Source organism: Pavona decussata, unplaced genomic scaffold (genome assembly GCF_977016875.1).
Source record: "Pavona decussata unplaced genomic scaffold, jaPavDecu1.1 SCAFFOLD_45, whole genome shotgun sequence".
NCBI lineage: Eukaryota > Metazoa > Cnidaria > Anthozoa > Scleractinia > Agariciidae > Pavona > Pavona decussata.
Window position 1 is genome coordinate 885,730 of NW_028145467.1, and position 16,827 is coordinate 902,556.

The window sequence follows — 16,827 nt, forward strand, 5'->3', positions numbered from 1 at the left end:
GGTTGTCACGTGCTCGTACGTCTAATCGATCCATCCCATGATGCTTAGGAGAAAATGGCGGGAGACAGAGAGAGAAGAATGGTTTTTTCTGGCGGCACTTTTAGGCGGACTTTTTCTTGCCTTCGTTCGTTTTGGTGGGCCTCAGAACAGCAGAATGTGTTATGATGAACAGATTAGAGTTTTATGCAGGTAAGAGATTTGTTTTCGTAAATTAGAACGCTTTATTTTTTGAAAGCCTAAATGTTTGCAGCCCGTAAGCTTATCACTTGAAATGTCAGCCGTCTCCTCCCCATATAAACCCCTATATCAGACATATCACGCTTCACGCTTAGCTTTGATTCAGGCAAGTACAGGCTTAAATTTATGAAGTATGAAAACCTAAAAGAATAAGAAGCTTAAAATAATGATTTCCCAACGTTTCCTTTGAAAAATCATCGAGCGAGACGAAATTACGAGAGAGAAAAACGATATGGACCGGCGACCCCAAAAGCCGGAACGACGGAATGATGGAAAATCACACCAAAACACGGAACGGCGGAATATCACCCCAAATAAACTATATCCCTTACCCTAACCCTAACCTAACTGAACCGTAAACCTTACCCTAACACTAAATTCTAACCCTAACCCGTTCCTTGTTTTAGGATAAGGGGTAATTTTCTGCCATTCTTTCGTTCCATGTTACGGTTAGGGCCGTCCATATGGACGTATTGTGATATTTTGATATTGACGATTTGCATGTGACGTCATGTTGGCCATGTTAGTGGACGGGAACAATGAGATTTTTCTCCGCTGGAAGTTACCTGCCTGCCATGGCGGCAATGCAAACCTGTATGGAAAAAGATGGCAGATGAATATTTTACTATAATACTTTGCGAACCTAACACACCAAATAGGTACATTGAAAGTCACATTTTTAGTGATTTATTCGCCCCTGTACTTACAACATTGTATGCTTGATTTAAAGCTTTAAGAACTGTGTATTTTTGTGAGAGTCTTGAGGTGTTTTGTACCCTTAGAATTATGGGTAGATGTACCAGTCGCCATCTTTGTCGGTGCAGTGGATTGACCCACCTTTCACAATAGTGCAGCTGAAAAACAACTGAAACTTGATCTCTATAATCTTTTATATTTGTAATTGATGTGGTTTGGGACTAGCCAAGTCCACTAGTTACGTATGCACAAATGCTTTTTGGACTTTGCAGTGACAACTGTCCAAAGTATACATATAACAGTATAGAGAAAGACTTATTTTATCCGTCAGTGACAAGGGAATACTTCTGGGTTGGGTACTTCCTTAGATACAGTCACATTCCTTTATTGCAAAACCAAAATGAAATACAAAGCTGATCGGACAGCTAAAAAGGGTTATAGTTTATTAGTTTCAGTGTCTACCAATAAAATTACCCTTTTTAGCTGTCCAATCAGCCTTACATTTGGTTTGACGATTTATTATTCAATATGCTGATCCTGATGTGTCCAAAGATCCGGCTTCAGTTTGCTGCTATTTGTTCAAGTGGTCCTTGCATTATTCAAGAGTTTCCCTTTATTGCGGCCGGACACCGAGTTAGCGAGTTAGTGTCCTTAATAGCAAGAGTTCATAATAATGGGAATTTATTTCAGTCAAACATTTGTAATTTATTTTTGCTGGGGATTTAGCTGCTGTCTGTATTATCGGGCTGTTTGTAATAGTGAAGTGTCCGTAAGACAAGATTTCACTGTGTAAGGTGTAGATACTTGCTGTCCCGAGGGGTTTGGTTTTGAGCTGTGCAGTCTAAAAATGGGTCTAGAATTTAGCCATTTTTGTCTGAATTCTGATAATGGGTATGGATTTTAGAGTTTAGGTATGAAAACCGGTATGGATTTTAATAGTTGGGTCTGAATGTGGGTATTGGAAAAGCTATATTTTTTGGCTCAGGGTTTAGAGGACACCCCAGCACATTCCTACCAAGAATTCTAAGGAGTATCCCCCATGCAATGGAATCACCATAATCATCATCATTCTCCCATAGCCATAGATGCCCTGAGGGAATACTAAAAAAAATCTAAGATCTTCTAACAGGAGTCAAATTTATAACCAAACTTGCCCAGTGTTCCCAGGATCTCAACAGGAAGAGGAGAGACCCTGGGAATGAGTTTGACCTATGACCTTTCATTTACTAAACCTGTGTTCTTTGAAATGATGACATGACATTTTCATTGTTTTACATGAACTGCACTACATTCAAAGATGCTGTGATCTGGTAGGTATATTTTCGTTTAATTGTAGGTACTTGCAGTGTCTCTCAGTATGCCATTTCTAAAATAACACCAACAAGTGATTCTGCTGTGCTTTTCTGTGAAAGATTGCCACAAGTCTATTTGATCATGTTTGAAACCTTAACATGTTAGAGTGCAATAATTTGAGTGTGTGTTTATTGAAGAGCTCATAGCATTTTAGATTGCTTTTTGTTGTTGTAGCTCAGATTCACCAGATTTTTGGCACGTGGCTTTCAAATGTTGCCTCAATGTTTTATACTCTTGCTTTACACTTCATTTGCAATAGAAGCCTATAATTATGGGGAAGATTTCCATTTTATCACAGAACAAAGCCCAAACAGTAGATAAAAGATTTGAGCAGAATTGAAGGCCGCATGCAAAAAATCCAGTGAAACTGAGCTAGGCTAGTGACTAATTTGCTCCAATTTATTGGCTTCTGTTTTGCCCTTGACAAGGATTAAGTAAGACTTTTAAAGGAGCTTATGATAGCTTTTCTTTGAGTTGTCCTGCAACACACCTCCCCACGAAAGGAGAGTTGCACTAAGAATGCTTGTGTCAGAGACTAACGTAGAATCATTCTCAAGAATATCAAATTAACAAATGATGCAAATGTTGCACTGAAAAACTCAGCCCCTGAACAAATTCAATGTTCCATGTTATGTACGTTTGTTACGGGAATATCCTGCTCTCATGTAAGTTCAAATGGGATTCACTCATGCGCTGTTTCCATCTGTGGCCATGTAGCTGTGTACTAGTAACCCTTACATGGCGAGCCGCACGCCTTAGCAACCGATTTTGCCATCCAAATTTTTCCCCGATTGCTACAGGAGGCCTATTGTTTACGGAAGTGCTGTTGACAGTTTAAAACCATATTTTCATGCAATACGAGCCCCAGTGCGTTGTAAAAAGTTTACAGCAATCAACATTCACTCACTGCGTGCAGTTGAATAATTCCGGTTCAGTCAAAAAACCTCCAGACAATTCAAAAATCCGGAGAAAAGTAAAGTTATCGTCGATGTGCAGCGAGTATTAAACACGGCAAAGCAAAGGCGACACACCCGAGATAAGAACGGCCGAGTTAAACATCTCTCGTGAAGAAATTTTTTAATATTATTATCAGAGTTAGCACACGAAGCAAAGGCGACGCACCCGATTGCTTATTGTTCTCAGGCGACACACCCGAGAGAACAACTGTGACCTAACTACTTTACATAATAAAACCGTGAATATTTAGCCGGTATTTTTGGACACTTTTGTCGCACTCAGCGTGGTGAACATTGATTGCCAGTATCTACCGTGTAGCATGAAAATTTTGCGGGTTCTAATTTTTGCGGATTTTGCGGATTCACCTCGATCCGCAAAAATTAGTTCCTGCAGAAAAAAACACCCGCAAACGAAAACGCCACAAAAATTAACTCCCTTCAGTCAAATTTAAAACTCAGCTTTTAATAGACTTATGCCACTAGAGCGATATACATTGGACTTGAATAAGAACGTTAACATGATTTTCCATTGGAAAAAGCAACAAGAGCTGTCAAGAGTAAAGCAATTCAGTACATTAGATTGGCACGAATGGGTCGTCTGAAGGAACGCACAGACTTGAATACAAGTTTGAATCGTGCAGCAGACCAACCATGTTCAAGTGGCGCTTCTGAGACGGCCTGCACAGAAGTGCAGAAGTTCAACTGAACAAGAGTGTTATCAGTTATCGACTCGTAGTCTGTCTCATTGCGTTACAGTAGGGCATAGTTTTGCATTTTAGCAGGCCGCTCTCTGTTAGGTTTCAAAGTTGTATACTTGCTACATCTTTCACTCGAAAGCCCCTTTGTATGCCTAGAAAGGTTTCAGCTACGGTAATTCAAACATTCATACTTTCATGCTTTCTTATAAACTAATATACGGTAATAGGGTCGTGGCAAACCATATTAACGAAACAGTGTTTGGCTGTGCATGGTAGGGGTAGGCTTTTTGTTTTGTCGTTGTTCAGTCCCTTTGCACAGTAAGCTATTATAGTGATATGTCTCTCATGTGTAACTAGAGTGAACTGTGACCGCACAGTAAAAGTTGAAAATATTCAGGTTTCTTCCACTTAAATATTCTGGTGATTTAACCAGGGCATCGCAAAAATTAGTTCCCAGCAGAAATTTCAGTCATCTCGAACCGCAAAAATTTGTTCCCGCAAACTACAAAAAATCGCCAATCCGCAAAATAAAACTCCCGCAAAATTTTCGTGCTACACGGTATTTTGGTCGTACCGTCTGAAATACTAACACGGTACCGCAACAATAATACCATCATAAAAGGCATTTTAAATATACATTTTGTGTTGACTCTGATTCTTAGAGTTTCTACACACGTGGAAAATGGAAGCTGGTGATCGACGCCGTTACACTTTTTCCCAAACCACGAAATCGCGAGTCCTGATCAAATGTATAACGTACATAAAAATCGCACTTACCTTTGCGGACGAATGGAGGTTGACGATTGACTTTATTTATCATTCAGTTATTGGAAAATGATGCAGAAAATTAGCTTGCCGAAAAATAAACTATAAATTTGCATCGTAGAGACGATGGGCGAACAAAACATTCATGTTATGGATCGTCGATTTGGGACCATTTAGCGCGCCAATTAGATTGGCGGGAAGACGAAAACCTTTAGTAAAAATTGTCATTTTTCCGTTTCCAACGATCGATGTCTGGTCAGGCTTCTGGACAGATCGAAGGAGTTTTCGTTTCCAGTGAACTGTGCATTTCCACAAAAGCCAAGCTTTCTAGTCACAAAGACTTCATTGCATTGCGGCAAGCTCGGTCTAGACATTACACGCGACTGAAATTGATTTTTTACTGGCTGTTCATAGATTGCCCCTTTCGACCTCGGGAATTCGATCATAGCAACCGTCACTCAACCTAATTAATTTTAACACCTCTACGCGGCTCCTCATGAGTTGTGGGTTTGATTTCCTGCTCCTGAGTCAATGATTTTTTTTTTCCAGTGAGTAAGAGTTTCAGTGTAGCATTCCTAGTGTATAGGAGTCTAAACTTGTGAGGAATTGACCTGATGTTTTGTTGTATAAATTGCACACAGGCTTGAGGAAGCTGTTTCGGAAAGCGAGAAAACAGATAATGTCGACCTAACCATGTTAATCAGGAACTGTAAAAACACATTCCACTGTGTTCAGATGCTTCTACCGATAGAACAAGATTCACTTAAGTTGGTGAGTACGTGTGTACACTGGGCTGGTGAATAGCTTGGCAAAACATTATTTCATTCAGAACTGTAAATTGCACTCCCCTGAGCATGATGGAAAGATACCTTGGTGCAAGAGAGTTATATTAGGGCACTATTGTTAATACTAGATCAGTTCCATAGTAGATGGACCCAGATTTAGGTTCACTGCCAATTAACACTTAGTATAATAATTGTTATTTAATCACCACACTGTGTTAGCTCTTGTATCACGTAATATATACTGCACCTCAGAGTGCAGAGTTTAAGAATCTATATCAGATGTTTTAGACCTGGCTGATGTTTAACTTTTTTCCTAGAGGGCTCTAAATGAATTATCTGTCTCCCTGGAAAGTTATCTTGAGATTCTTTATAAGAAGAAGAGGCAGCTTGATGGAGTTAAGGCCACTGAACGAGGTATGGTCAAAGGTAGCTGTTTATGAACAGTCACATTTTGAGCAATTCAAAAACTTCAGGGCTTGGAAATTGATGTATCTGATCAGTTTACTTAGACAAGGGCAAATTAATATATCAATCTGAGTTTGAAATCTAATAACCTGTGTAGGAGGTTTCAATAAATGTCCTGGGGTCTTGCAACATTTTAAACAAATTCCACACATCTTTTATTTTGAGCAGTTCTTTCACCTTGTATATAAAACAAAATTTTTCACAAAGTAATAGCAGACACTAGCCGTTAACTGATTAGCTAAGACTTCAAGGATCTATGGAGTATTCTACTCATGAATTCAGAAAAAAACGTTTAGTCCCAGTCTGGCCAAAAAAAATGTAAAAAAGAAAAAATATCTCGAGCTGACAGAAAAAAAGTCCTTTTATTAAATAATAAGGTAATTTATCATTTATCACGCTTATTTTCTGATATGGAAAAAGTTTGTAAAGTGCATTTTAAGGACCACCTATCGGCATGATTTGTGTTGTGCCTACTGAAAACCAGAAACATATTAAGGACTGTCTCATTTTGGCAGAAAATTACTTTATTTTGCTGCATTGCATCTTTTGGGAATTTATTTTCTATACAGTGAAGAATTAATATCTAATGGAAACTTGTATTCAAATAAACTATTTGCAAAGCAATTTAGACAATAGAGTAGATACTTCTATTACATGGAATCAGAAGCATATATGTTTCTGATGGAATAAATTATCGTTTTTGGCTGTTAAAACATGTAATTTTTGGCTTTTAAATTTACTTTTCAGAAATGGATTCAATGAAGAATGAAGACAGTCAGTGTAAAAGGTTGGCAAGAACTTTGAATTTGTGAGTCAGTTTTAATTACAGGCAACAATGATTCTAAAAAGTGCCAAAATACAAAACAATGTATGGAATTTTTTCCCAAATCGAAGCATAATTATCTCTGAAAAATGCATAGTTACCCCTAATTTTCTTTTCAGATTCCAATGACCCTTGCCAAGATCTCCTTTTCCTGCATAGTTACAAACTGTGCAAAAATATCTCTGTTTTAGCAGGCACCACTGTTAAGAAACCCAAATTTCTCAGACCATTGCGAGATGTGCAAAATGTACGCGCAGTAGCAAAAGTATGCACTGTCCTTAAGGCAGGTTGAAAATGTATGTTTATGTTGTTCAGGGACTGTGACTGAATATCAATTCACTTGGGAGAGGTATCCGTATTTGAACAGTGTTTGTGTGTGTGCATGGACAACTTGTAACTGAGTGTCCACTTGCGCTTGCTGGATACAAGATGATTCAAAAGCCAACTTGGCACTTGGCTATCTATCATCCAACGGACACTTGTGGAATAGTAAATTATTGTTAATTATAAGTAAACAGTTTCGTTTAACCGTTTATATGGTTAAATAATATTGTTGGTTTAAACGTTATCTTTAGGCGGAAGATTGCAATTGAAGACACCATTGTACAAAAAGGGAGTGTGAAGTTTTGTGATGTTGTGGGTCTCACAAATGCAAAACAGGCATTAAAGGAAGCCATTATCATGCCTCTACAGTTCCCACATCTATTTACAGGTGAGACGTGTAAGGAAAATTAAATAGTCCCATCTGGGAGTTTATGATCAATGAAGGACTTGGTGTCAGCTACATAACTGACATACATGACTGTATATATAGTGCATTTTAGATTGCCTTTTGTTGTTTTACCTCAGATTTGCCAGACTTTTTGCATGACATTCAATTGCTTCAGGAAATGTTGTTCCAATGTTTTGTCTGCTGCTTTGCTCATTCATTTTTTACATTGCTTATAATCATAGGTCATCATAAATCATAAATCTGGTTTGTAAAATTTAAAACCCAAATTACTACATTGTACACATAATTTGTAGATGTCGGAGAAATTGAAACACTAGCACAGTATTCTGTTAGACTAAGAATTTTGAAATTCTTAGTACTTTAAATGGCGCACAGTACTACTTAAGACAAATTCTATTGTAATGACAGGAGGTCGACAACCTTGGCGCAGGATACTCCTGTATGGACCACCAGGAACAGGTGACTATAAGTACTATTATAATAATAATAACTCATTTCCACTCAAACAACTCTCATAGCACCTTAGCTTGCAAATCACACAAGAAAGGAAAGGGTCAGAATGTTTTTGAGTAATGTAAACAAATATTTTATCAGCTTAATCTAAAACAGCGAAGCGATGATTACAAAAGGGACCCGGCTGGTAAATTATTTCATGTTACAACCCCCACGTAACAGGTAACAGGAATTTTATAATTTTATTTTAGGATTGTAATTGTTGCAGATTAGTTTGTAGGTTATCAATTTGTAATTTGTAGGTATTATTTCAATAATATTATTGTAACGTGCTTTTGATTATTTTTATAGAAAAAGTGCAATATAAGTAATTATAAATATTATTATTATTATTATTATTATTATTATTATGTTACAGAAAATTGCAACAAAATTTTTTAACACTAGATTTCTTTAGTTTAATTTAATTGTTATTATAATAATTAGCCATGTTGTAACAACAGTAGTGGTTATTTCAACATCCTATTTTTGTATTAAGGTAGTTTTTGAACATTAATTATGGTTTTTTAAATTGTTATGCCTATCATTGTCATCATTATCATCATCACTTTTTGTAGCTGTGATTTCGCTGACTATATATTTTCATTTTTGGAATGTTAACATCCATATTAATGTATCATATATCCCAATACCCTGGCCTATATCCTCTGGTGATTGTAACAAGTTCTTGTCAAACCAGGGAAGACAAGACTGGCACAAGCAGTGGCCTCAGAGATCAACTCAGTCTTCTATAGTGTGTCCAGTTCTGATCTCGTCTCCAGCTGGGTGGGAGAGAGTGAAAAGTACGTGACAAATATAATGTGCATAATTTTAAATAAAATGTGCAGTTCTAGAAAATATCCATACTCCCCCCACGGTTTTTAACTCGTGAATGCGCGTAGCGCAATGAACGAGTTATAGCGATAGCTGACTTTTGACTTGGTCGGTCGGTCGGTTTTGTCGTTAACTTTCGGGCGTGCGCAGTGAATGAGTTTTAAATTCAATTAGTGGAAAAAAACACGCGAACATTTGTTGTTCACGGCGCAGCAGGAAATTCTTATTCAATATGTAGAGAATAATTTGACGATCATTTAGTGCAAGAATGGAGATTTTTCGTTCAATCTGAGCAAAGTTACAAGTTTTTTCAGTTTTTCAGAAAGTCCGGGGTCGTAAACTCCATTAGTAAAAAAAAAAAAACGTGAAAATTTTTTTCACGACGCGTCAGAATTCTCTCATTCATTCTGTAGAGAATAATTTGACAATCATTTTAGTGTAAGAATGGAGATTTTTCGTTGAACCTGAGCAAAGTTATAGGTTTTTTTCGTTTTTTTCTACAGAGTGCGGTTTCTTTTAAGAATTAAAAATAATTTAATTTAGAAATAATTTAATTAAAAAATAATTTAATTTGTCAGTTTTCACGCGAAAGTGGAACGTGCCATGTCGCGCATCATTGACGTCGTAGACAAAATTATGCAAATTTCTGGTGAAATGAACACTTAAAGATCTTGTCAGCTTTCATAGAGGTTTCAAAGGGAAAAATGTTTCATTTTCGAAATTAACAACTGGTAATTTATGGGAAAGCAAAAGGACGCGGTCGATAAATAATTCTTATTTAGCAAGAGCTTGTCATAGTTCATTATTTTTACTTGAGGATTGCGTGGACTGAACTCCAAAGGAAAAATATGAAATGTAATGCGATACTTTGTTGAACAGATTTCCCTTTGTGAGATCGGCTTGCCCTACTGTAATTTTGTAATTTTAATTCCCAAAAAATCTTCACTTACCCATCGGGCAAGTGATGGTTAGAATCCACTAGCCCGATCGCAAAATCCAGTAGCCCCAGACTATCGGGGACACGAATTTGCATGACGTAGCTGCACATGGCGTGCTTCTATGAACTTTGAATAAAAAAACACGTGATTTTTTTTTAATCGGCACATCAGAATAATCGGCTTATTCAATCTGTACAGAATAATTTAACAATCATTTTTATAGTACAAGAATGGTTATTTTTTGTTACATAATCGGGCAAAGATATAATTTCTTTTAGCTTTCAAGGAAGTTTCCGTAGCCGTCTTAATTTCAATTACTATGTGTCATCTACATTCACGAGTTGGCTCACAGGAGCCTTTGATTGTTTTGCACCCCCCTCCCCCTAGGAAATTCCAGTTTAACTTCATACTTTGCTTCTAAAATTTTGGCTTTTAATTAAGACCTCCCTCCCCCTAGGAATTTCCAATGACCCTCCTTGGGGTGGGTATGGATTTTTTCTGGAACTGCAAAATTTGGTTTTTTTATTTATTATTTTAATTTACCGGTATTATTATTAAAAGTAACAACATGATTTCAATAAATGTTATTGTTTCGTACAGAGTGGTTAAATTCTGGAAAACTATGGTAGAGTTTTCTTGGCCAACTGCTACAGTTTTGTAGTTAGTTTCATTTTGGCCAAGCTTGATTGCCAGATCATAGTCCACATTTTTTTTTTCAGTACTTTCACTTCAGAAAAAAAAAGGCAAATTGTTGAAGAGTTTTAATAATTATTCTGCATGTATATTAATGAGATAAACTTTGAGAGCATATTTATGAATGATGTATAGTTTATATTGTCTATATTATTTAATCTTCCTTGACATTAGGCTTGATTAACAGCCGTTGTTCAAGGAAATTGAACCTGCGCTCCTCCCCTGAAGAGCAGCTGGAATTGCGTTTGATTTCTATTGTTGGTTTCAGCCAATCAGGGGAGGAAAAAAGACTGGACTTGAGAGAGTGGCAGAAATTGAGCCTACCCTGGCATTAGTATGCCATCCATTAGAGGATAGGGTTGGGGGGGGGTACATAATTCATAACCCTATTATATTTCCATCATCCAACTAAACCTGAGTAAAGATCCTTTCCTAAGGGACTACCTGTTGAGCTGCTAAGACTTGTTTTTGAAAAGTGTTGGCACAAATTAGTGTCAAGATAGAAACAGTAAAGCCTGTCAGAGAGTAATGGTTTATTTATTATTTTATACTTCTACATTATAGGCTCATCAAAGAGCTTTTCCAAAATGCACGAGACCAAAAAGGTCAGTCGGTGAGTATACTTAACTTTCAGTTTATATGTAATCTTAACCACCTTAAAAGATCTTAAAGATCAAGATTAACTTATTAATAACAAAATACAATGATCATTATAAATAGTCAAGTTTCATTATACTGTATTGCCAGTGTAAGGGTGTTGTCTAACAGGAGCCTGTGGACACCCAAGAAATTGCTCTAGGCACCTAAATTTTTTTGCAGCAGCATCTAACATTTCACAGTTCAGGCTCTGTAAACTTTGTGACTTTTGGCCTTGTGGGCTCCTTGAAATTTTTCTCAGGCAACAGCCTTGTGGTACATAATCTGTGCATTGTGATAATTTTGTTAATACTTAGCAGATCATAAAATTGTTGACGAAAGTTCCATGTACAGCAAAAGAAAAACACTTTTTATAATAAATACTGTATGATTAAAATCAAAAAGCAAACAGGAACTAGAAGTAGCAGGCAAATACTTGATTGTCACTCAGTGAAAATCAGTTGACTCTATTTGAAATTATGAAAGAAAACTATTAAAAATCACAAAAGTGTCTGAAATTAAATTAAAAAGCCAAACATTTTCGTACAGTGTATGCGTTGACAAGGATATTAAATTGTTATTTTTTTGTTGTTGTTGTTAGGTAGTTTTTATAGATGAAATTGACAGTATTTGTAGAAAGAGGAGTATACGAGAAGAAGAGTACACCCGAAGAATAAAGACGGAATTACTAAAACAGGTGTGCAGGATCTGCTGTTTTTTATTGTTAGGAACATTTAAATGAATCTATAGCTAATAATAATATTTGCTATTTTTTTGTTGTATAATTTTATCTCAAAACTCTGTAAAGTGGCCAGTTGGTGCTGGTCCCAACTGGGTCTGTCTCACAAAGAGTTGATGTTAAATGTCACAATTCATATGAATCAAAGCTGTCTGGCAGTGTCATGGCTTATTTTGCTACAGAAGTTTCTATCTTTGATAAGTTAACCCTTTAAGAGTCCCAATAGTGATCAGCATCTAAATTCTCCTCACAATATCACTGCTTGATTAAACATTCAGGTCATGAGAATGATGGAAATGATCAACAAAGATAATTTAACATGCATTGATTGATAAACAAATTCTCTCAACTAGTCCCGCAATAAATATGTAGAGAATATGAGGGAGAATATACCTGTTGATATTAGGAATTAACTTAAGGGTAAATGTGTAATTATTTATCTGAAATAAAGCCACTAAGTTATTCTTCTCTGCCTGCACAAGTTTAAAGATCCTGTACTAATAACTACAGCCAACTCTCGCCTTGCAGACACCTCGCTATTACAGACACCCCGATAATATGGACAGCAGCGAAATCCCGGGCAAAAAATAAATTACAGACGTTTGACTGAAATAAATTCCCGCATTGCGGACTCTCGCTATTAAGGACACTAACTTGCGGTCCCGAGGGTGTCCGCAATAAAGGGAGTTGACTGTAAGCTATTTCATTCAAAAATTCCCATCACTTTATAACCTGTAAGTTTGAAATAAAACACCCTACTCTGGTCGACACAAAGACTGCCACAAGAGTTTAATTTCTGTAATTATTGATAGAATTATATTGTTTTAGATGGAGGGAGGTGATCACAGTGCATCTCTTCAACACTTTATCCTTTTGTGTGCTACAAATTGTCCATGGGAACTAGATTCTGCTTTCCTGAGAAGATTTCAGAAACGAATTTACATTCCTCTTCCAGATAAGTGAGTAGAAATTAATCCAAACAAAACAAGGTGTATTTTAAAATGGTTATCTTCAAGAGAACATAGAGCATAGTCTTAATTAATTCGGGCAATTAATTTTTAGAGTAGAAATAGTCAAAGTACTTAATGGTGACCTTAAGTATCCTTGTGGAGTCTATCATGAATGAACATTAAAGAATGAACAATTGAATAAAGGAATGAATATATCAATGAAGGCCTAAAAGAATCCATGCATGGATGGAGTGAATGAATGAATGAGTGAGTGAGTGAGTGAGTGAGTGAGTGAGTGAGTGAGTGAGTGAGTGAGTGAGTGAGTGAGCGAGCAAGTGGATGGATGGATGGATGGACAAAAATGAGCCAATGAAGGAATGAATCAGTGGGCAAACTATTGAAATGAACAAAATACATTTTACTGTGAGTAAACAGAATTCTGTTCTTTTTCAGTTGGAACTGATTTTGTTTATCCTTAAACCAAAATGAGAATACCCAGAATAGTCCCCAAGATTATGGTCATGATATGTACACATCAGATGAGGGGAAGGTATTTGATTCGTAGGACAGAAACTTAACTGTTGTTTGTTTGGAAACATGACACAAAGTGAAGTTAGACCAAAGAAGTCTATCAGTGCACTTCACCAAAACCATTGCAGGGATTGAAAGAACCACCTGGGACAGTAATTATTAGTGTAATTTTCAACCACCAAACAAATTTGGATGATTGTATCATTGCTTCTTCTGCAGAGAGGCAAGAATCTCATTGATAAAGATGCACTTAGCAACTACTCCTGCATCACTGTCTGCGGAAGACTGGTGTTTTTTGGGTCAGAGAACAGAGAGTTTCTCAGGCAGTGATTTGTCCAATTGCACCTCAGACGCCATGTTTGAACCAGTCCGTGAACTGGAGGGTAACACTCAATGGAAACTCAACCAAGGTACGACAGAGGATCTTACCTCAAGGACAATTGCTGTCATACGATTACCAATCCCTTCTGCTTTTGGAGCTATTGACTCTGGGCTTTTGTTCTTCATTTTATGGATGTTTATGTTTAAAAAAAGACTAGGTGCCTCTTCTTGACTAAGAGTGCTTTCCATTTGTCAGAACTGGTTGGCCAGTTCAATCATTTCACAACTGGAGTGCAGCAATCTCGATGACAGTCTATATGCCACTTGTTTTGAATATTATTTCAAAATGGCTCATTCTACTCTCAGAATGCTCCATTTTGAAGAATATGAAGAATCAGTCCTGTCTGGGAGGCAGCGTGGTCAAGTGGTTAGAGCACTGGACTTGAAATCTGGAGGTCCAAGGTTCAAGTCCCGCTCTGACCGCTAGCTGGAGTTGTTTCTCAGTGACCCCGAGTTCAACTCCTCGGCTGCGTTTGTAAATAGCCAGCTGGTCTGCCTCCTGCCAGTTGGGATTTTTAACTGTGTTATTTTTAATTTAAATTATTTCTTTGTGAAGTAATTAATGCTTGACCTCACTAGCACTTGTGCTATAAACACTGCCAAGGGTAAAGAAAGGTTATTATTATTATTATTATTATTATTATTATTATTATTATTATTATTATTATTATTATTATTATTATTATTATTATTATTATCCTGCAAATTGGTAGACTCCGTTTACTGGACCAAACAGTTTGGTCAGCTAGTTCTGATGGATGGAAAGAACCCTAAGAGAACTTAAGAAATAACTGTCAAACATCTCAATCAAATCATTCCAAATGTAACTTTGACATTGCTAATTTGACACCTGTCAGTATTTTATTTCTTAAATATCATACTGATTTGGAGAGCAAGGCTAATCAGGAAAGGGAAATTCCTCAGCTTCAATGACCTACGAAAAGATTTCTGAAATGAAACAAGAAGTCCCTACCAGTTGCTTTTAAATTAGCGGTCAGAGAATCAGAATGTCCATGGTAATAATAATAATGATGATGATGATGATGGTGATAACTTTATTATTGTGTCACAAAAGGGATGTAGCCGAGGGGAGAAGTCCCCTCTACTAATAGTGGACACCTAACTAAATGGCCTATTTTAACTCTAGCTAAAAAAGAAAGAACTACAATATATTGTAATTTACATCATAAACCATATTGAAATATTGAAAATTTCATACATCAATTGGTTGAATTCTTGATTAAGACTTGTAACTTAACTATTTTGTAGCTGGCCTCGTAACACACCTAAATGTTCCTTTGTCACCTTCACAACTGACAAGAGAATAAAATGCAAGCTTTCAACTGATGCCATCTTTTGTTTTGCAAATATGTTTAATTTGCAGGTTTGTTCTACGAGCCTTGTCCAGAAGCAGAAACAAATTGCATAAATTCATCTTTAAAGGATCTCCCATCAGAAAAGGTACATTGGCTGTTAACAGCATTCTTTAACTTTTATAAAGAAAAAAAAAAATTAAAAAAACCGTGTTTCTTTAGATTGGCCTAATTTATACCATATGGCCTAAGACAGTTCATCCAAGAAACCTAGTCTCATTTTCCCCAAAGTTTGGTTAACCTTTTCCCTACCAAGTTTTTTTGGCCCATTTTTCCAAAACTGTAAAGAAAAACCCAGCTTGCTAATGTAACATACCGTTTAAAAGGTCTTGATGGGTGTAATTCATTTCTGAAATCAAGATAACTGAAGCAAGTCAGGTCTTTGATGGAAATGGTTTTAAAACAAAAAACTTCACAACTACAAAATTTCACTGATCGGCTCATGTGATGGGTATACCTCAAAACTGTAGCTTATTTTGTAGCTTCTAATGCATAGAACACTCTGAGATATGTGAGAGTCTGTAAATGCATTAAATGAAAATATTCCACAAATCATAGGGGTGGTAAACCACATCATAGATACCAGAGGGTACCATTTTTGCCTTTGAAATGCAAAGATCTTTCCAAGATCAATTTGCTGACAAAATTTCACTGTAATTGAACAAATACTGACCAAGTTATGAGTTCAGGACCCTTTATAGTGGGTCTCGGTAGGGAAAGGGTTAAAACCAAACATTTAACCTAAAATTTGAATTAGGCTCTTTCTATTAGGCCCCTGCCAGCCTTTAAATTTTTTGGTTGATGTACGTAGTAAACTCACAAATGAAGAGCTTCACTGTAGATATGCTGTGAATAAAGCACTTCCACCACCACACCAATGCCATCATCGTCATCATTTTCATAGTTACTTTTGCTGTGTTAATTATTTGGTTGACTATAATTTGATGATTGTGTTCTACAGGTACAACCTCGCCCTGTGACGCTTGAGGATTTCCTCAAGGTCTTGTCACGCAACACCAGCACGGTGACACTGGAGGATATACAGAGATTTGAAGAGTTTACAGTTAATCTTGGACAGAAAGGATAAAACAAAAATTAGGAGTCTGATCAACAAAGACTGTGAAACACAAAATTTGCAGATTAAATGTTTAGCACTAAATTGGTGGAACATGACTTATTTTTCACAACAGGAAACACTATCCACAAGAATAAGTAACCAGTGCTGTTATTTACTTGTATCCGCACAGGAAATAAAAGTATTTTAAAATTTTTCATGACTGGGATATGGTATCTGCATGCCAAAGTTAAATACAATTTAATGCTATTAAAATAGCTAACCTTGAGGATCAGGGGCAGTTTTATTTAGGTGGTTTTACCATTTCTGGGTTTTTCCAGTTTTCACTAGTTTGTGTGGCTTGTTGACATGCCTATGTGTATGGAGAGAAGTTTGCCCAGTTAGGCAACTCACCCTCCTTTCCAGTGTGACGTGCCTTACAGTGGCCACGCAACAAACTTTTTTGCAAGTTAGCCAATCAGGATAAGTGAATTTGATTAACGGTCACACCTCCTTGCAAAGTCCAACAGGCAAGTTACGCAACAACAAATAATTATTGAAAACATCAATGATGTTGTTTTGTATTTTATGGCTAACTAAAAAAGTTTGTTGGGTGGCCATGGTTAGGCATGTCACACTGTAAGAAAAACAAAGCCAAAATATCAAGTTAATGAGAGAAATGCAAAGAGAGAATT

The 16,827-nt window shown here is 36.7% G+C and overlaps 1 protein-coding gene across 3 annotated transcripts; it reads left to right on the forward strand.

The window, feature by feature from the left end:
• The first annotated feature begins 55 nt into the window (after positions 1 to 55).
• Positions 56 to 16,347, forward strand: LOC146482551 (uncharacterized). 3 transcript variants are annotated; one of them, XM_085106983.1, is made up of 14 exons: positions 56 to 189; positions 2,231 to 2,243; positions 5,347 to 5,476; positions 5,808 to 5,904; positions 6,703 to 6,763; positions 7,354 to 7,490; positions 7,920 to 7,970; positions 8,704 to 8,806; positions 11,033 to 11,081; positions 11,706 to 11,801; positions 12,672 to 12,802; positions 13,544 to 13,734; positions 15,090 to 15,166; positions 16,040 to 16,347. In XM_085106983.1, exons 1-14 carry the CDS (start codon positions 162 to 164, stop codon positions 16,163 to 16,165), a joined length of 1,290 nt encoding a protein of 429 aa, XP_084963109.1. In that variant the 5' UTR covers positions 56 to 161; the 3' UTR covers positions 16,166 to 16,347. The 3 variants fall into 3 exon arrangements, with proteins under 3 accessions (XP_084963109.1, XP_084963111.1, XP_084963110.1); XM_085106985.1 differs by having other exon boundaries at positions 6,703 to 6,742; XM_085106984.1 differs by lacking the exon at positions 2,231 to 2,243.
• The last annotated feature ends 480 nt before the right edge of the window (positions 16,348 to 16,827 follow it).